General features: G+C 51.6%; 2 protein-coding genes across 4 annotated transcripts in view; one reads left to right on the top strand and one right to left on the bottom strand.

The window, feature by feature from the left end:
* Positions 7,157-20,459, bottom strand: part of C3H1orf226 (chromosome 3 C1orf226 homolog) — a 358,341-nt gene continuing 345,038 nt past the window's right edge. For 2 of the 3 annotated variants that reach the window (XM_018046419.1, XM_018046420.1), the window contains exons 11-12: positions 11,211-11,520; positions 7,157-10,402 (exon numbers count right to left, since the gene is read on the bottom strand). In XM_018046419.1, the coding sequence (XP_017901908.1) occupies positions 9,907-10,402; positions 11,211-11,520 (806 nt within the window). In that variant the 3' untranslated portion in view covers positions 7,157-9,906. Of the gene's footprint in view, positions 10,403-11,210; positions 11,521-14,531; positions 16,639-20,459 lie in introns of those variants that run through there. The other variant, XM_018046421.1, reaches the window with a different exon arrangement.
* C3H1orf111 (chromosome 3 C1orf111 homolog) lies at positions 16,651-19,549 on the top strand. The gene is made up of 3 exons (XM_018046422.1): positions 16,651-16,893; positions 18,119-18,232; positions 18,881-19,549. The coding sequence occupies exons 1-3, from the start codon at positions 16,671-16,673 to the stop codon at positions 19,441-19,443; spliced, it is 900 nt and encodes a 299-aa protein (XP_017901911.1). The 5' UTR covers positions 16,651-16,670; the 3' UTR covers positions 19,444-19,549.

The raw sequence follows: 20,459 nt of genomic DNA, 5'->3' as shown, positions 1-20,459 counted from the left end.
AACCATACTGATTTGAAAGCTCTATTAAAATTTTTTTGGGTGATGGTTATCCACAGCCTATTAAAAATGAGTAGTTTTGCTTTTCTCTATAACTTTGTCACCATTGTTAATCCCATCTCATTTTCTGATCTAAAATCTGGATTATTATCTACTCCTTTTGAGTCCTTTACCATTTATGTAATAGTAAGATTAACTGAATCAATTATTCATCGTTACTTCCTATGTATTTACAAACACATGGAACTTGTCTGAGTTCACTTCTTTTCTTACTGGAATATTTCCTCCAAGAATATTTTCAAAGATGGTCTTTGAGAAGTAAATCTTTGCAGTCTTACATGCTTCACAATGGGCTTCCCATGTGACCCAGCAGTAAAGAATCCACCTGCAAATGAGTCGAGAAGATCCCTTGGAGTAGGAAATGGAAACCCATTCCAGTTTTCTTGCCTGGAAAATTTCCATGGAGAGAGGAGCCTGGTGAGCTACAGTCCAGGGAGTTGCAAAGATTTGGACATGACTGAACACACACACACATACTTCATAACAGTGTTTATATTCATTCAGATGATAGTTGAACTGAATATATAGGCTTAGTGTCCTTTTCTTTCAATAATATTAAACACTGAGCCACTATTTTTTTGTATCTAGGATTCTTATTGTGATGTCTGATGTCAACCTGATTCTCCTTTACAGCCCATTTTTTTTTCTGGAAACTTTAAAGGTGGTTTCTCTTTTTGACCCTACATTTTGCTATAAATGTGTCTGAGTTTTTCCTCCTTATCCTGTTTGAAGGTCTAAATGCCATTGTATTAAAATTTAAATCTTTCTATACTTTTGGAGAATTCTCTTTTTTTTTTTTTTCAAAGATTTCCTCCCCTTCTATTTTCTCTCTCCTGTGGAATTCCTAGTTTAAAAAAAAAAAAGGTGTCGTCTGTTTTATTTATCCTTTCCCATACTATTTGTTGAATGATCTTAGGAAACTTACAAGCCTTTCCGAAGGAGATAGTACTTACCTCATAAATGTATGTTACTTTTGTCATGAAAAGCTGCTGCTTAGAGAAACTAGTCGCCAGAAACTGCAATGCCTAAATTCAGCCACAAGAGGTCAGACAACCACCCACAAAACAGATACTGAGCTGAAGTTTTTGTTGTTTTAGCACTGCTGAGGGACTATGGTAGCCACAAAAGGCCAAACATTCCTCTCATAATACTCATCTCTCATTTGAAAGCTTAATCTCTAGTGTCAGTAACAGGATTAGTGTATAAGCCAGGCTTCCTTGAGTCTGCAGTTTGAGATGTAATAGAAATACTCTGCCACTCCTGCTTGGAGTGCAATCCATAGATCGTATTCATACCAACACCCTGCAGAATGGATGTTTTCCAGAGGCACCAATCAGCTCTGTCACTTACTGGCAGAGTGACTTTGGGCAAGTTGCTGAAACTCTCTAAGCCTCTGGCCAGCCTCACCTAGAAAACGGGGTTAATAAGTCTTACTGCACAGAGTCATTGTGGGAAATCAGAGACCATGCCAGGACAGGTTAATATTGAATAACTGTAGTCCTTGCTGTTTCCTCTTTGTAAAATGAGGGATTTGGTGAATGGGTCTCTAAATTCCCATCCCACATGAATATTCAGTGTTTAATGAAATCACATTTATCCCTGGAGAAGGTCCAACTCAACAAGATGTTTCTGGGCCATGAACATTTCCGGGAAAATTTTATCAGACTAGTGTGATGGAAATAGAGAAGAACCATGTGGTGATGATGCTCTCTGCTCCTGGAATCTAAAATCCTACAGGTCTAGCTCTATATTTTTATCAGTTGGAAGACTCAGGCAATCTGCTTAGTCATTACCTCAATCTAAGTGAAAGTGTTAGTTGCTCAGGAGTGTCCGACTCTTTGTGACCCATGGACCATAGCCCACCAGGCTCCTCTGTCCACAGGATTTTCCAAGCAAGAAGACTGGAGTGGTTAGCCATTCCCTTCTCTAGGGACTCTTCCTGACCCAGGGATCGAACCCATGTCTCCTGTGTCTCCTGCACTTCAGGCAGATTTTTTATCCACTGAGCCACTGGGGAAGCCCCAGTCTCAGTTTACCCATCTATAAAATGGGGCTGAAATAACACCTCACAAGATACAAGGGTTAAGGAGATCTGTGAATTCTTTGACTGCAGTACGGTTTTGTCTATACCTAAAAAACAGGCCTAGGAGGACTTCCCTTGCAGGGCTATTGAGAAAAACAAATGAGATAATTAATGTTAATTGATTAGCACAATTCCTGGAATATACAAGAGCTTTGGAAATATAATAGAGCATCAATTAATAAGCCTAGAATAGTAAAGTATGAATTTTAAGACCTGGACCTGAGAGCAGCTGGAGGAGTGGCAAAACCAGAGCTGGAGTGTGACCCTTCTCACGTCAGGCTGGATGTGTGTGCCTGCTTCTGCTGGCTGCATGGTGAGGTGCCGCCGGTCCAGAGGCAGAATTGGTGAAGGCTTTGGATGAAGAGAAACGAGCGACACACTGGTCTACTCATCACTTCCACTTTGAAAACGGCCTCTCTCCAGCCTTCCCTGCAGCGGATATCAGGGACAGAAACCACCTGTGGCGGAGGCCCTGAGAGGAGCTGGGGGGGGGGGGGGGGCTGGCTTAGGCCACGCCACTCAGCACTAGACTGCGTGTGTGCGCGCTCGTGTGTCCTCCGTCACTAAGTCGTGTCTGATGCTGCAACCACGCGGACTGTAGCCCACCAAGCTCCCCTGTGCATTGGCTTCTCCTAACAATGATACCGGAGTGGGTTGCCATTTCTTTCTCCAGGGGATCTTCCCCACCCAGGGATCGGGCCCACGTCTCCTGCACTGGCCAGGGGGATTCTTCACCACTGAGCCACCTGGGAAGCCCCGTGTGTGTATGTGCAGATGTATATAAAATCTCCCAAACCAGAGGACGAGTTCTTCGAGTTTAGCTCATTTCAAGGCACATCTTTATCAAGCTCCTGTGACGTGCAGGGTGCTGTGCCAGGGACCAAGGAGTCAGAGAAGAAGACGACAAGGCCCTGCTCTGGTGGGGTTCAGAGACTTGTGAGAGAGCCAGCAGGAGGCAGCTCCTGCTCATATCATGTGGCGAGTGCCAGCAGGGAGAAAGGCAGAGGGTGCCACCCAGGAGGAGAGGATGGGCTGGGGGTGGTGTCTGGGCAGGGATCCCAGAGGAAGGGATGCCTGAGCTGAAATCGGAAGGATGAATTCTGGCAAAGAGCCTGGCAAAGTCAGAGGAAGGGGAAAGGATGACGGGGGTGCCCAGGTGGATGGACATTCTTGAACAAAGACACAGCAGTGATTCTGAGCAGTTTAGAGTGTGGGCCCTGGGACTTAGAGGCAGTAGTGGCAGATGAAGCTGGCAAGCCAGGCTGGGCAGGATTGGGGATGGTCCTGAGCACAGAGAACCAGGCTGGCCTTCTCCCATGGATGTCCCAGAAGAGTCCCCAGCCTCGTCACATCTATACCACCTACATAAATGCTGACTGAAGAATTAGGGGGATGTAGGGAGAAGCACGGACATGGCTGCTGCCCATGAGCGCAACCTCCTCCCTCAGCGTTATCACATGTGGGGTCACTTTCCTACACAGCCTCTCCCAAAGACCCAGCTCCTAGAAATACCATACCTTGGCCCAGCCTCCAGAGAACTGACAAGGTCTGCTGCAAAGACTTTCCAACAGCTCTTGACACAGAGAACCCAGGATTTTAATTGAGCAAGTGTACCAGATAACCAGAGACCGACTGGAAGGTAGAACAAGCTTGTTCTGAGTTTTCCTATCCAGCAACTGGGCCCATCGGCTGTGGGCTTAGGATGCTGGGGGAGTACATTCCCTGGCTGGAGTTGCAGGGCTGATGGGTTGTGTTCCCATCCCTCTATTGGCCCCACAGTGGCCTGGACCAACTGGAACCATGCCACAGTAATGATAGGGAGATGCTGTAAGTTGCCACGAGTTAGCCCGTGAAGCAGGCTGAACACTTGGCTGTCTTTACATGCATGCTAAGTCGCTCCAGTTGTGTCCCACTCTTTGCGACCCTATGAACCGCAGCCCGCCAGGCTCCTCTGTCCATGGGATCCTCTAGGCAAGAATCCTGGAGTGGGTTGCTGTGCCCTCCTCCAGGGGATCTCCCTGACCCAGGGACGGAACCTGCGTCTCTTAGGTGTCTCCTGCATTGGCAGGCAGGTTCTTTACCACCAGCGCCACCTGTTGTACTTACCCACCAGCTCAAAGGGTGGGAGTAGCATAACAAAGGAGTCTAGAGAGGTTCCTAGGCAAATACCGAGGGAACTTGAAGGCACAAGGCCAAGCCCATGGTATTGGAAACCGCCAGACTGGTTAAACGGTAAAACGCAAAACAAAAGTTGCAGTTTGCTGTGAGGTGGTTTTTCGCTTTGGGTGACTTTTTTCTTTCTTGTCTTTTCCAAGAGCAAAACACTGGCAGTTTCCTACCCCAAAACAGACAGATTCCTCAGGCACCTCCCACAGGAAAGTAGCCTGGCGTGTCTGAGTTGGTCCCTAAATGTTTCCCCTAGCCTTCTTCCCTGTCTGTGTGGTCAGTAACCAAGTGATTGTTCCGTGGGTACAGCTTGCCCAGGCTCCCTTGAGCTGCACTATTTATCATGGCAGCAGCTGGAGATAAGCTGGACACAAAGAGGATTTGTGTCTCTGGGTGTCGGGCCCTAGATACGAACGTGGAGGAATTTTCTCATTAGTGGGAAGTCAGAGGAGGGGACTCCAGGCTTTCATTGCACGCCCCAGTGCAAACGGCAGCAGGGAGGAGGGCACCCTGGAGGGAAAAGTCCCCGAAGGTGCTTCACTGGACAACTGAAATGAAGGTTTCCAGAGTGGATTTCCTTGGGAGAGATGAATGACATTAACCGTTGTCTGCACTTACGAAGCTGTTTAGGGGGAGGTGGGGATTCTTCTACAAGAGCTGAGTTTCTTTGTGTGGAATTAATTACTTGTTCCCACTCAGAAGGGAGCCACAACGGGGTGGGGAGCTCCAGAACGGGTACCTCAAACCGAGTGGTAGGCATGGCAGGGGCAATGCAGAGTGAAGCCCAGGGAACCCTGAGGGCCCAAATCTCAAAGGCAAGGAGCTATTGCCTGCAGGTGGCAAACCAAACTCAGGAGCCCTGTGGTGGTGGGGATGAGAATAGAGAGGAGACAGGGTATTGAAGCACAGATGGTTCTAGAACACTCCCAGGATTCATAGACTATGAAGGGATTCTGAATAAGTCTGACAGCAAATTGACCAGGAAGCAGCTCTCTGAGTTTGGAGCAGTATCTGAGGTGCAATCTGGTACTAGCTACAGTCATTCCATGAATTCTGAATCCCAACAGGAGTTCCCCACCAGACTTCAGGAATGAAGTGGGTTTCCTGATGACCTGTGATTTGTTCATTTCCTTCAGCAATCACTAAAGGCAGAGGAAAAACACTTTCAGTTGAAATTACCACCCCACCCCGTACTTCCATTGTGTAACAGCTTATGCTAATAACACAGCCTGTTAAGTATAACAGGAAGGCAGGTTCCACGGGGCCCTCACCAACCGTGGGTGGCCACGCCTGGGTGCCCAGTCGTGCCTGACTGCGATCCCGTGGACTGTAGCCCACCAGGCTCCTCTGTCCACTGTGGGCCTCGTGAGAGACAACCAGGGATCTCTTTTCCACCAGTGTTACCACTGTGCCCCAGACAGCACTTAGTACACAAACAGGCTTGGGTCTTTCACCCCAGCTTCTAGACTAAAGGCTCAGACCACAGTATTATAGAAACTGTGACGTATTCACATCCCTTTTCACACTTAAAATTTATTTCCTCGAAAAGTTTTTATTTTTACATTATGATTTTTCATATTTCATCTTAGCCCCAAATAACTGCTTTGCATAATAGTGGGAAAGAAAAGGCATGTGAAAGGCACATTTCACACCTGAATGACTGCAGAAGTCTATCCTAAAGCTACTCAATGGGAGCAGTTGCCCAAACTGGAGCTTACACTTGAAGGAAAAAGTTGCTACTGTAAAGTATTTAAAATGCCTTTTCCCATGCATGGAATATGTTGGTTTCTGTATTATCCATACTTTCTCAGAACAATACGCTGAGCCCCATTGCAGAGCAAGCAAGCAGAGTGAAGCCGCGTTGTCTTCTTCCTCTGACGAAGCAAGTGCAGGAGTGGAATTCATAGCAGAAAAGACTGGAGACACCCTCAGGCCTGAGATGCTTTTTAACTGCAGCCAGGGAGGGGTCTCAGGCCTTGTCGTGGGGGAGAATGACAGGGCTAGGCAGAAAGGGCCCATCCCTCCCCTTTTACTTACGGATATGCTTCTTTTCCTTCCTCTTCCTATCTTTTCTCCACTTTGTCCCTTTCAAGGAGGTTAAAGGTATGGTCGGTTCTCAGCTGGGAGTCCTCTGGGTCATTCAGTCAGGGGACAGCCAGGGGGTACCCAGGGGGCTTGAGGCCAGCACTGCTCGTAGTCTGGGGTGAGTGCCCACATCAGCAGCTTTGGGTGTTTTACCGACATTACTAATGACTTGGAATCTGACAGCAGCTGTGGTCCCTCTCTGTGCACGCAGCTCCATTCCCGCCTCAATGGGAGAGGGCTATGGACCCCAGGTAGACGATCGGGTGGTCACTCTCATTTCCTGCTTCTTTCTGACGGGGAGGGTGGACCTCTGCACATGATGTGGGTCCCCTGAAGTAGTCATAGTTCAGTTTGGAGGAGGGAGACTTCCATGGCGGCCAGCCAGTTAGGGGAATAAACAAGGGCACATCCCCAGAGACCATTTCCGCCCAAGGTCTCGGGCTAGAGCTCTGTCACGGCTCACACCCTCAGCCTCACGAAGCAAAAGGCCGGCGAACAAGTCAGCCTTCAGAAAAACCAACCACTCCCCATTGGTTAGGAGAAAAAAACCAAACCAGCAAAACCAAACCAAATCATTTTATTGTATAGTTTCTACCAGAAAATTACTAAAAATATAAATATAAAATCTCTAGAAAATACTCGGAATAGCTCTGTAATATTCTTCTTCCCCTAAACTGGGGCCAACCTCTTTGTTCTTTAAAATCTGACGGATTACAAGAAGGTCTTCATCACCCACATTTGTTAACACATTACATTTCTCTCTGTGCCAGGGGAGTATGAATATGCCACCTTTTTGCCAGGTTCTGGAAGCTCACTTTGCATCTGTCAGGGTAAAGCTATTGCTGAATATGGGGATACAGGGGAGTGGGACTAGAATGTGAAAAAACACACTCCATGGACCCACTTCCTTCTGAGGACATAGAAGACATTTCTCCTTAGTGCCCCGGCCTTGAGCAGACTGGGCCACCCCAGGGTCCAGCCTCCAGAGAAGCTGGAGTCACCCTGAGGGGTGTGTGTGCACGTGTCAGGGGTGACAGCATGTTGCAGTTACAGGAAGGTCAGGTGTTGAGATGGACACAGGAAGCCAAGTGGGGTTTTGCATAGACAGCTGGTCTGTGCCAGGGCCCTTGGCAGGATAGATATTGCTGTTTCTGTTGGCCTTTAGGAACCCCTTGTGCCCTAGTACCAGGCACTCTCTGCAGCATTTAGGACTTGATTTTAGCCTCAGAGAGCTCCCCCACCTCCTGCTGCAGAAGAATGGCTGAGGTGGTGACCAAAGAGAGGCCACCTGGACATTAACACAGGGTCCCACAGCCCCGTCCTCATTCAGCACTGGACAAGAGTCTGAGGAACGCTGGGGTCGCCCTGTCCATGGTCCTGGGACAGCCTGACAGGATGCCTGTGCTGACTCCTGGACCTCAGTGCCATCTGGCTGGGTAGTGGACAGCAGGGTGTTTGGACCATCCCTAGCTTGCCACCTCTGTACCTATGGCTACAATATCACCCGGCCAGAGCCATGCTGTCCCTGGGAGAGAAGCAGACCAGAGTGTAGATACTCAGTAAGTTTCCCATCAGAAGCAAGCTGAACTTCTGGTATGGAAGTACAGATGAAAGTGGGCTAGCTCCCAGCATGTGGGTTTAGTTTTCTGTTCCCCACCCCCAGCTCTGTGTTTTGTGCAGAACCTCAAGCCAATATGGGAAAACTTACAGGCCCCCAAAATGCTAGTCCTAAGAACTTCAGAGCATTGAGGGCAGATATCGCATCCTCGTGATGTTCCTGGAATAAGGCAGGATCGACTCAATTCAGCAACAGCCTTGCTCACTTCTCAATGGCCTGCCAGGTGCCGGGGGGTGCTGGGACCCTTCTGAGGAAGAGGAGACAAAGCTTTGCTGTGAAAAGACAAGGCCGTGGCAGAGCTGTGGCCTGGCCATGTGGCTCAGACACAAGCACACAGGGCAGGAGCAGCCTGCACGCTGGTGATCCCAGGTCCACAGAGGTGGTGAGGGGGGAGCAGGAATTGGGTGATGAGATGAAGTGGGCAGTGAGCTCTGGGGCGCCCAGAAGGGGAAGCCAAGCGGTGACTAGAAAAGGAGGAGGCAGCAGGAATTGCAGGAAGAGGAATGAAGACCCTGCTCTGGCCGGATGAGCCCCTCTCAGCCTTCTCCCAGGGACCAGCCACCCTGCTTAAGAAAAGGCATGTTCTCTTCTTGCTGCAAAGGCCCCCAAGGTTTGGATCAACCCCTGACAGGGTCTCCTGGCCACAGGAAAGCAGCAGGACAGGACTCCTGGTGGGAGACAGGAACACAGAGGTGGGTTAACACAAGAGGGCGGGACCAGCGGGGCCGGGGGCACTGCCAGTCCGTCACAGAGACCCCAGAGCAGGTGCACAGAGGGTGCCTTCAGGGCAAGAGCAGAGTGCCTCCTCCTCAAGGGCAGCCTGCCCAGCCTCCCACCACATTCCAGCCTCTCACACCCTCCACCTTGGTCCTCACACTCTCCACCTTCATCCTCGCACTTGGCAAGCCTAGAGCCTGCAACTACATCTCAGCAGGCTGTGAGGCCCCATAGCTGCCCTGAGTCCTACAACTCCTCTTTCCACGGCCTTCTCCATTACTGCTCCACATTCTCTCGGGACCAGCTCCCTGGATGCCCTCCCCCCAAATGACATCAGAACTTGCTCTGCTGCTTCTGCCAGGGCCTGCCTAGCCCTGCCTTCACACACAGCGCGGGAAGCCCGGGCCCCTCCTTCTGGGCAGGGAACACAAGCGTAGCTGGGGCACCATCATTCCCAAAGCCTCTGGACACGCCCACGCTGGGCAGGTGCCCTCCGTGGCTGGCTCCATGCCCTGCCCCAGGGAGGGCTCACCGTGCTCCCCATCCAGAGGAGAAGCCCCTGTGAACGCTGGGCGCCAAGGCTGCCCAGGGTCTCAGGCATAAGCATCTCCCTCAGCCTGCATCCACACGGGCAGAGGCAAGGGGACAGCCCGAGGCCTGCACTGTCTTGTGACCAGGAAAAGCTGCGGCTGGGCTGTGCTCTCGTGTGGCTTTCTGGGTCTGGGCCCGTCACCAAGCCAAACCCAGCACCCCCCATCCAAACTGATTGCCCCTGAGGCAGGAGGCCTCTGAGCACCCAGGGAGAAGGAAGGAACCAGGAGGGCAAGGAAAAGAGAAGAGCAGGCGGCATTTGGAAGACAGGCAAAGAGAACAGCCTTCATCCTGGGCTGCTGGCCCTGCACGCCAGTGGGAAGCCAGGGCACCGTGAGAGCAGAGGAGCCCCAACATCCAAGGGCTGCAGCCAGCATGCAGAGAAGCTGGGATGGCACCCAAGGGAGTACTTTTTCCATTCCATGGACAGACTCTTGGACTATACAACCACTTGGACCTTTGGCCCTGCAATCACCAGGAGAATCACTCTGCCATGCCTTGTGCAAGGGGGACAGACAGCAGGAGAGAGGGCAGGGCCAGGGTGCATGGAGGGCCAGGAGGAGGGGGCAGAGGGAGGCGCTCAGCAGCTCTACTCAAAGGACAGCAGGTCTGGGTGAGGGCCCTCATTGTCAACGCTGGAGGTCCGCGCCCGCGGCGGTGGGCTGCCGTCCTCCGGAGACTCGGCCAGGCTGATGGGGCTCAGGCTGAGTTTGAGGCCATTTCTCTCCATGAGGCCAGGGGAGGAGGCCCTTCGGCACTCAGTCACCTTGAACTTGGGGTCGTCCTGGCTGTCTTTGTGGATGAGGTCAGGTACCGACACAGAAACCTCTCCGTTGGGCAGAGCGTCACCCCTGTCCACCACCTCCGTGGTGGCCTCTGGCTGGGAAGCATCGGCTGGGCTGGGTTGGGCGGAAGACGAGACCTGGGGCTGCTCAGATGCCAGCTCTGTCCCATACTCCAGACTGCTTAGGACAGGCTGTGACGAAATCAGCATGTCCTGGGTGGTCTTCAGGGCCCGAGGGGTTCGCTTCCTGGTGGCTGGAGGTGGAGGATCCAGCCGAGGGAATGCTTCTTGCAGGGCTGACCTGTAAAGTTGATGTCAGTGCTCTGAGGCTGGCGAGACACCAGTCCGTGCTGTGCCCTCGCATCTCTAACTCCAACCGCATTTTCCACTCACCCACCCAGGGAGGCGCTTTACACTCTGGACTCTCATCCTTGGTTTAGCGTGAATCTCAGCAGTGTGAGCGCAAATGGCTTTGGGGCTGTCACATGCTCACTTGGTCTTCAGAGCAGCACAGAGTTAACACTGGGCCCACTGGTGAACTGCATCACATCAGAACCTACGCAATAGTTCTCAAAAGTTGCATCACCACCCTCCAAGTGCACGTGTCTGAAACAAGGCCCTAAATGGGAGGCTTCCCCCGCACCTGCCCAAACATGGGCTTCTCCACTACTGACTGTCAGGGCAGGGCTTCTCACCCGGGGCTGGGTGTCAGAATCCCCCTGGGAAGCGTGCTTTCCACAATACCTGGGTTTGAATCCAGCTCTGCCAATCACTAACTTTGTACCCTTAAGCTCCTCACATTACCACTCTGAACCTGCACTGTCTGCAAAATGGAAATGATACTGTCTACCTCAGAGGACTGTGGCAGGGTCAGGTAAAATAGCGCAGCTGAAGCACAGCACAGCGCTAGGACACGATGGGCATGCCGTGAACTTCAGCTGTGGCGGATGGTGAAGCCAGCTTCCCTAAACGTCACCCTTCAGCTATTCCTCATGTGACAATCTCACATCCCTTCCCCAGGGTCATTCTCCTCTCGAGACACTACAGTTTATCTGCAAGCCTCTTCCTGGTCCCCAGACCCGCAGGGAGGTGACAGGTGGTGCACTCACCTTCCGTCATCCCCATCAGCCCCGCCGGCCAGTTGGGCCTCTGCAGTCTTGTTGACCTCTGTGGTCCCCACGCTGCCCAGGCTCGAGGGCTCCTTTCTCCGCAGGAAGTCATTCACTTTGGCCCCCACCACTTTGCCCAGGCTCTTGAGGTGCTGACCGCTGCCCACCCAGAGTCCGGGCCCCCCGAGCTCCGCAGACCCCTGAGCAGCAGAGCTGGGGGCTGTTGGCCTGGACAAGTGGGGGAAGGAGCGGCTTGACTGGAGCTTGGGAGTGAGGGCTGTGTTCAGGTTCTCAAACATGCTGTGGTCGACTACAAACAAAGAGGGAAAGAGAGAGAGCCGGTGAGGGGAGGGGAGTGGGCACTTCTTTCCGCATCACTGCTGGTCTTCTCCTTAGACCACACCCACAACTTTGTAACCTCACAAGGCTTTGTAACCTCACAAGTTGAGAGAGCTCCAGCAAAGACCTCTTGAACCTTCCAATCCCGTTGTCTTGATGGGCTGTGGAACCAGAAATTCTAGTTCTGCCTCACCCAGGTTAATCAGTGATGAACTCTAGCCACAAAAAAAGCCAACTTATCCCTTTAAGCCTGCCTCCTTGACTCCCAGCCTAACTCCTTACCTTGGGGTTAGCAGGCCTTTTAAAGTGAAGGAAAACAAGGATGAAGTGATCAGAGCACAGTTTTATGTCGCGGTGAGCGCATGGCACTGACTCAGGTCCTGGGGTAGAAGCCAGTGGAGAAGGGCGAGTGTGAGGCCTGCGGTTGGAGGCTCTCTGCTAAAGAGCCACACACTTTCTCCACGGAAAATGCTCACTTTTCCTGGTGTGCAATCTGGGAGAATGGACCAGCTGTTTGAGGAGGGATGGTGTGAACCAAACGGACAAGCGCTTGGTGCCAAGGAAGCAGGAGGAAGCTGACAAACACCAGCTCACTTAATCCTCAGGACAACCTGGTGAGGTGGGGTGTGGTTAAGACTTTTATTATGGAGGAGGAAAACGGGGCTCAGAGCAGTGAACTGCTGGGCCTCAGGTCACAGGCCAACTACTGGTGCGGTGGGAACTACAAACCAGGGTTTTTCACCCGAAGCTCAGAGCTTGTCCCACTCCCTTCCCTGCCCTGCGTGCTGTCTAAATATGCCTTGTGGACACTTCTCTTAGGGATCTCTCTTCAGCTGGAAGGATTAATTAACTCAAAGGACTGAGAGGAGACCCGTTGAGTTGTTGGTACCTGCAAGGCAGTGGCCGTGTCTCATTCATCTTTGTGTCTTTGACAGCTAGCACACAGTAGGTGCTCAAAATAAATACCCTGAACTGCCAAACCCATTTGCAAATAGAGAACTGTGGAGACCAAGACCGCAGCAGCTCTGGGATGTGTAATTGGAATGGCTGGAGCTCAGGGTTCTAAGCCATGCTGCCTACACTCTGGCATGGGGCAGCGTCTCCAGACATGGAAATTCAGCTCAGGCCTCAGTGCAGCCAGACCCATGCTAGCACCCTGCAAGCAGGCTGGAGGTTCCTGTCCTTCCAAACTGCTCCAGATACTTTTGTCAGTCTGTGGGGAGGAGAGGTTGCTTTTGGTCACAGGCTCCTCTCCTGAGTGTCTATTCTTGCTGAGCCTTCCTAAGAGGAACTGAGATTAGGGTGTACATTTGCTTCTGTTGAAAAAAGTGAAAGTGTTAGCCGCTCAGCTGTGTCCGACTGTTTGTGACCCCGTGGACTGTATAGCCTGCCAGGCTCCTCTGTCCAGGGAATTCTCCAGGTTGGAATACAGGAGTATTCCTTCTCCAGGGGATCTTCCCAACTCAGGGATTGAACCCAGGTCTCCTGCATTGCAGGTGGATTCTTTATAATCTGAGCCCCCAGGGAAGCCCCTCTGTTGAACTTGTACATAAAGCACTTCTCTGCCCTGCCTGCTGAGTCCTGGGTCACAGGCAGCATTCCTCTCTATTGTGGTTTCAAGCAGAGATATCTCTTCTGAGCCAATTACCTCAAAAAGGCAGATGTTGAGGGTCTTTGGAGGTAGGAGGCAGCTGTGGGAAGAGTGGAATCTCCCCCTTTGGTGAGCCCCAGGCTTCACTTCTGTAACTGACCCTAACCCACGGGCAGGAAGAGCACCTCTGCAGGAGACATGCCAGGAACTTGAGCAGAGCAGGACACCGGGCACAGGCTGGCTGACTTCCGGATGTGGCCCCACCACACCAGCAGGAAGTCCTGGCCCATCCTACAACAGGCGCATCAACTCGAGTCTTCTCCCGAGACTGTAAGTCTTGCCATGTTATCCACTTTCACGTAATTTACCTATCATGTCCCCTATTCTTCAAAGTTTTCTTTGATCATGAATTCCTGGAAACTAATGCATTTAATGATTTCCCCCCAAACCAGAAAGTATTTGAGCCACCATGAAACTTAAAGCGAGTGTTCAAGAGAGATATGCTGGGGAAGAAGGCCAATCCCCACCACTTCTGGGCTCACATAGTTCTGTGGCTGTTTCCTCATTGGTTTAATGTGAATTTTCAGAGCAGACACAATCATTTCTAAAAGTGTCGTACCAAAAACACCTGGCAAAGCAAGTTGTAAACTGTAAGCCCCTTTTATTATAATTATTGAGGAAACAGTCTAATGAACATAACTTTTTGACTAAGCACCATTTTAGATTTCCTGTACTACTTGCTTCCCTACCCATCAGAATGCATATGCTGAATTCTTAGGTAATTTAAAGATAACCCATCACATACTCTCTTCACAATTCTCTGAAGTCTTCTGGTAAATACATCTTGTCTTTATAATAAAATAAGCTCCTTGATGGGCTGTAGCATCTTGAGTGATTTCTGGTCTACAGTGCTCAGCATAGGGCCTTGCACAATAGCAGGCATTTAGCAAATAGTTTAATTGAATTGACTTTTGACATGAATACTTAAAACTGACTGCATTAGGAGCTAACATCTTAGAGAAACTGTTCTCCAAGCCCTTTTCCATTTAGAAAAGTCACTCAAAACCCCCTCCTGCGGGAGTGGTCCACAGGGGCTCTTGAGGTCAGACTGGGAGGAACTGCCAGCCTCCAATGCAGGACTCTCCCTGGGGCTTCCTTCATCTCCCCGTCTGAGGGGTGTGCAGCAAGCCCCTTTCCTGCTGAAAGCATTAACACTGCACACACTGTCAGGACTAGAAGTGTGGTGGTTCAGAAAGTAACAGTGATGGCGGAAAGGAAGGTAATTGGACCCCAACCAGGTGACCCTCCCCATAGCACCCCCAGCATGCACACAGCCAAGCAGAGAGGAACATCTGGGGCCAAAGTCATCCATAAGAAAGATGGTATCTTACCTGTCCGAGAAAGGGGCTCGGAAAGCAGGTGGGAAACAAACGAGAGAGAGACACGTTTTATGTAGTGACCGACCACATGGGGAGTGTCATCTCCTGTCTGGGCCACCAGCAACAACACACCGAGAAGACACAGCATGCAAGACAGGGGCCCTGCTAGCAGGCACCCAGGATGACCGGAGACAGGGGCCCTGCTAGCAGGCACCCAGGATGACCGGAGACAGGGGCCCTGCTAGCAGGCACCCAGGATGACCGGAGACAGGGGCCCTGCTAGCAGGCACCCAGGATGACCGGAGACAGGGGCCCTGCTAGCAGGCACCCAGGATGACCGGAGACAGGGGCCCTGCTAGCAGGCACCCAGGATGACCGGAGACAGGGGCCCTGCTAGCAGGCACCCAGGATGACCGGAGACAGGGGCCCTGCTAGCAGGCACCCAGGATGACCGGAGACAGGGGCCCTGCTAGCAGGCACCCAGGATGACCGGAGACAGGGGCCCTGCTAGCAGGCACCCAGGATGACCGGAGACAGGGGCCCTGCTAGCAGGCACCCAGGATGACCGGAGACAGGGGCCCTGCTAGCAGGCACCCAGGATGACCGGGTGCTTTTTAATAACCAGATCAAAACAGAGTCAGATTTTTAGAACTCTCCCAACAGGCACTGATATAGCCTCCTGTATTTCCCCCAATATTCTGAGCCCCGTTTTACATTAAGTATATCTGGAGTTCCTAGCTGGCGGCAGGAGGAACGGAATGGGCCAGGGCAGGATGAAGCTCTAAGTCTCCTGGATCCTACATCACTCCTTCGTTGTCTCATTTCCACATGTAAGTCACTGGATTTAAGACTAGGAAGATGGTCATCCACTCCAACCATGTCAATTAACAGAATGGGAAAAGCAGGTGGCAGAGAGGAACGCCTCATACCCATGGGGAGCTAAACAGTGGAGCCAAACTTAGAACTCACACAGGCTGACTCCCTGAGCCCTGATCTTTCTGCACGCCACAGCAGCCAACTGCGATTGCCAATACCTTAAAGCTGCCAAGGTACGTAGTATCAGTTTGCATCCCAACACGTGCTGCCATTCCAGACCAGGCTGTGGAGGAAGCGCGTGAGGAGAGCACGCTCCCCACACTGCCCCTGGCAAACGTTTGAGTGCTGTGAACATCCATGGACAGGACGACAACTCCGGGCTCTCACACACAGATGCTCACTCACACTTGGCCCACACACAGCGGGGGGAGTGCACCGCTGCTTACGGAGTGGACCAGATCTTTCCCACCCTGCACAAACATCTCCACCTTCACATGCAAAGCCCTGTATGCATCTAGAAGGGGGCACCTTCAACTCACATCAACCCTCTAGCAGGCTACCCAGGCTGTTACACGACAGAAGTGAAGCAAAGAAAAGAGGCCACCTTGCCACTCTGAGTTCAGAGCCTCATGGGAAATGGCTTATAATGAGCAAATGGTGTTGAGTAGGTTGAACAAGCCACCCATTTATGTTTTTAGTCATTTGCTAAAAACAGACAGCACCAACCATTTAAAACAGTATCTGGTCCCTATTCTTGGGGAGAACATATTGAGTATTTAGGCACAAAGGGACATTATGTTTGTAACTTACCTTTAAATACCTCGGAAAAAAACAAATGTATACATGCATAGACAGGGAGGGAGGGAATTGATAAAGCAAATGGAATAAAATGTTAACAATAGGAAAATCTAGATACAGGGTACATGGACGTTCTCTGCACTACTTTTATTTTTGCAGCTTTTTCTAAGTTTGAAATTATGTCCAAAGAAAAATATAAAAGTATACGCCATATCCCAAACCAGAAGCTAAATTAAAACAACGAAAGTATCTGGTGGCAGACATTAGGCAGATGAAAAAGAAACCAAGGAGGTCATTCAGAGAGGACAGAGAACCCCAGAGCTGGGGGTAGTGACAGCAACAACTTGGAAAAGGGACACTAAAGAACAGACAGGGGGACAGACAGCATCGCTCCAGGTCTCGCCCACACGCCTCCATCCCTCTGGATATTCCCAAGTAAGACAGGCCACTGAGGAATGCCAAGTTAAAAAATCTTTAAAAATGTTTATCTTGCTTGCACCAGACCCCATCTGTCTTTGAGGGGCACCATCCTGGTGAATGGAATCGTGTGGTCTTCTTGTGATGTCACCTGCGCTCGGAATGTTTATCGTCCAGACAACCCAACCAGCCTCCTGGGAGCAGCTGTGCGTGACCTCCATACCCTTCAGTAGTCAGAACATGGAGAACTTCTCACTCCTCAGCATTTCTGGAACTCGAATCTCTTCCTCTGCCCTGAGCACTCTTCCTGATATTATGTCCTCACGTGCCACCAGCTTGCCAGGTAAACTCTGGTGCCACTGGGCCCCCCAAAATGTGGCTCTTTGAAGCTTGTAATTGAGTACTCTACCAGATCATGTTACAGGATCTCAATTTAGTGAGAAAGTTAAATTACACACGGGGAGAAAATAATTTTTCAAAATGCTGTGGGTGGGAGGCATTTTAATTGGAGAAACCAGGTAAGTAGTTCCTGCTGTTTGTTCATTTTTTGCAAGTGAAGAACGGGGAAAACATTTCTTGTCACACTCTTCACCCTCTGCATCTGCATGGACACTCGAGGGGACAGCCTGTCTATGTAAGCTGGAGAAGAGGCTGATGAGTTCATCATGGAATAAACCTGAATGTTCTGACTTGCTGTTCAAAGCATGGTCCATGGACCTGTAACGTCAGCATCTCCTGGGAGCTTGTCAGAAATGAAAAGCCTCAGGCCCTACCTGAGACCCGCTGAGTCAGAATCTGCACTTTTAACAATATCTCAGGTGGTTCCTACGCACACTGAAGTTTAAGTGCTGTTCCGTGGAGGAGGAGTTCTCCTAAACATTCACTGTCTACACACAGGGCATTTGTATCCATTTCCCAAACTGACCACAGCTACTACTCTGAGATTTGAGGCAAGTCAGCTTTTTAAGCCAAGTATTAGCAGCCACCAGACAGCTACGGTTCATCTGAACACTCTCTGGCTATGGGTGGGCGGCACTTTTATTGGAGAAACCAGCTTTTCATCCTCATAGGGATCTTGTAACAAAGCAACAGGGCCCATGACTCCCTCCCTTGGGCCCTAGAGGGACCCAAAAGGTGCAATGTGAAGAGACAGAAGCGCACGCGCATGCGCATACACACGCACACGCGCACACCACACGCGCGCACACACACACACACACACACCACCACACCACCCCCCACACACCCACACACACCACACCACACACACACACACACACACACGGTGAGCTGCAGGAGGGTCAAGAGAGGGCTGGGCCGGGCAGAAAGCTGCTATAACATTCTCCTTTGGAGAGGCTCTTTCCCGGGTCTCAATGAAACCACACCCTACTTGGAATTCTCTAGGAGGTCGTCCAGAATAGCTCTGCCTATCTAGGTGCAAGAAAGGTCACTGTTTTGCTTCAGCTTTGTAGTCCCTTAAAAGAACCAAGGTTAAACCTCTAGGTACGTCTTGGGGGGAGGGCTCCCAACACTGCTCAGCTCACCAGAATGTTTCTCCTGTAACCCAGACATCGCAAAGCCTGTGTTACCGACTGAGGTGTCCAGCCCAGTCCAGGCCCTGCTGCCCCAGTGCCCAAGTGGCGTTCTCCGGCACGGGGTGCACAACATCGTGATCTCGCCAGGTGAGGCCTGCTCTGGCTGGGGCGGGCACGGGGGGTGAAGTTGGGGCATGGGGCTGCTCCCCGAAGGGCATGGGGGAGCTGTGCGTGGGATCGCCACCCGCTGCCTTGCCCCCTGCAGTCTTCTGTCTGGTGCTTGCTTTAGCAGAGACCTGCAGGCCTGTGGGGGCCTCTTGCTTCTCCTCTCCTGTCTCACGCTGATGCACAACAGCAGTTTCTGCCTGACCAGGTTGTTGAAGGCAGACAGTGAGGCTGGAAAAATGGCCACCACCTTTGGTGGAAGGAAGAGGGAGTGCAGAGGTCTGGCAGGCTGCTCCTTAGAGGAGGCAGAGGAGAGGTGTCCTCAGGGAGGGACAACAGCTGACAAATACCAGGGCTTAGTTAGTGATTCCACTGGGAGTCACTACCCAGAGGTCAAACTGCCATTTGTCCCAGCAGAAAAGCAAACAGCAGGAAGGAATGCCTCCTACTGCCCTGCCCACCCCATCCTCTGCCTGCCCCCAGAAGGCACTCAAGGCGGGGCAGAGGCACCCTGAGGCATGCCTGACCCTGTCTGCTGGCCCTTCTGCCTCTCTGCACAGTCTCTGGCCACCCCAGGCCTCACTGCTCCCTGCCTGGCCTGAGGCTCAGACCCAGCTCTTTCATTTGCAGATTGCATCTTGAGGGACTCCCCAGATGGAGAGCAGCTGAGGTGGAACTGCACCGTCTACCGGCCCTGGTTCTCCCCTTACAGCTACTTTCTATGCAAGGGCACAGAAAGCCACCTTGAGACCTACAGCTTCCCAGAGGTGCAGCGGGATGAGGGTCAGGGGGACAGCTGCCTCCCAGAGGACACAGCCGACAGCGTCTGCTCATCCTCTCCCTCCCCAGAGAACACCTGCCCCCGAGAGGCCACCAAGAAATCCAGGCCCGGCCCAGACCCCACAGACTCCATCACATTCCAGGACATCCTGACAGCCTCCAAGTGGCACCCGGCCCAGGACATCCTGACGGCCTCCAAGTGGCACCCGGCCCAGCAGAATGGCTACAAATGTGCATCCTGCTGCCGCCTGTACCCGACGCTGCACTCCCTGAAGAGCCATATCAAGAGGGGCTCCAAGGAGGGCTTCAGCTGCAAGGTGTACTACCACAAGCTCAAATCCCTCTGGTGCAAGGAGCAGAAGGCCCGGCCGGGAGACAGGCTCTCCTTGGGCAGCGGCCAGGCCTTCAGGTAGGCCTGCTGGACAGCAGCGGCTGCCTTGTTAGTACATGACGCCAGGTAAATAGGGGACGATACCTATTTATGTCTCTGTGGAGATGTCAATAAACCAAAATCAGACAGCCTTTTGTTAAGTGCGAGGTCACCCTGTACCCCATCCTTCCCAGCCTCTGGCCCCCATCCTATTTCCCTTCTGCTGCTGGTTGCCTAGCAACACCAGGCCCATCTCCCTGCCTCTCTGTTTTGAAAGAATACCCTAAGTATGGGAATATCTTCCGAGATGGTGGTCTTTCAAAGTGATGTGTGCAGACCAGAAGTGTCAGTATCCCCTGGGAATTTGTTAGAAGTTAAATTCTCAGACCTACTGAATCAGAACACTGCGGGTGGGCCCCTCGGTCTGTGCTGTAGTTGCCCTCTAGGTGATTCTGACGCAGCTCAAGTATGAGAGCCACCGCTTTAGGACCCTGACCTTCCTGCTGCTCCCGCTGTGATCAGTCCTGGCCCTGCGCCATGGGGAAGCTCGCATGGAGGGAGAAGGGCTGAAGGCCCTCTCCTGTCAGCCTGGGGAAGGCTGCATTGGCAGAATGTGCGTGTAGTTTGAAAGCTTCTTAGATGTTAGATCTTCTGAGGGATGGAATGGGAAGGCCATGCCTCATGCATAAGCCAGAAGAGAGGCAAATAAGGTTGGGGTCTGTTCCTACCACATGATGCTTCTCTTGGAAGGGACATCTCTCGCTGAAGTAGATCATTTTTGACCCATGGGACATCTTGACATAGCTCTGTTGAGTCATGGCAGAAAGGCCAAGTTAAACATGTGAAAACATTGCTTCTAGTACCAAGGAATGTCCCAGTAGATAGCCCTGACCCTTATTCCATTTTCAAGCAAACCTCACAGCCCGCTCTGACAGAGAAAAATGGATGAGCATTGAGTGGGCAGCAAGGACACCTGTTTTGCCCATTTTGTGGTGAAAGAAAAACAGAGCTTAATGCTTGATGGTCTTATCTTGAGGCTTTATTTACCTCTCACTTCAT

This window comes from Capra hircus, chromosome 3, assembly GCF_001704415.2.
Source record: "Capra hircus breed San Clemente chromosome 3, ASM170441v1, whole genome shotgun sequence".
In the NCBI taxonomy this organism is placed as follows: domain Eukaryota; kingdom Metazoa; phylum Chordata; class Mammalia; order Artiodactyla; family Bovidae; genus Capra; species Capra hircus.
The sequence above is the reverse complement of the archived record's forward strand: the minus strand, read 5'-3'. Positions and strand labels throughout refer to the sequence as shown.

Bases quoted from the DNA above. Each gene is read 5' to 3' on its own strand.
- C3H1orf111 (XM_018046422.1), top strand. From the start codon at position 16,671: ATGGAATCGTGTGGTCTTCTTGTGATGTCACCTGCGCTCGGAATGTTT. The intron at 16,894-18,118 runs GTAAACTCTGGT...CCTGTAACCCAG, and splicing joins ACGTGCCACCAGCTTGCCAG to ACATCGCAAAGCCTGTGTTA. The intron at 18,233-18,880 runs GTGAGGCCTGCT...TTTCATTTGCAG, and splicing joins CAACATCGTGATCTCGCCAG to ATTGCATCTTGAGGGACTCC.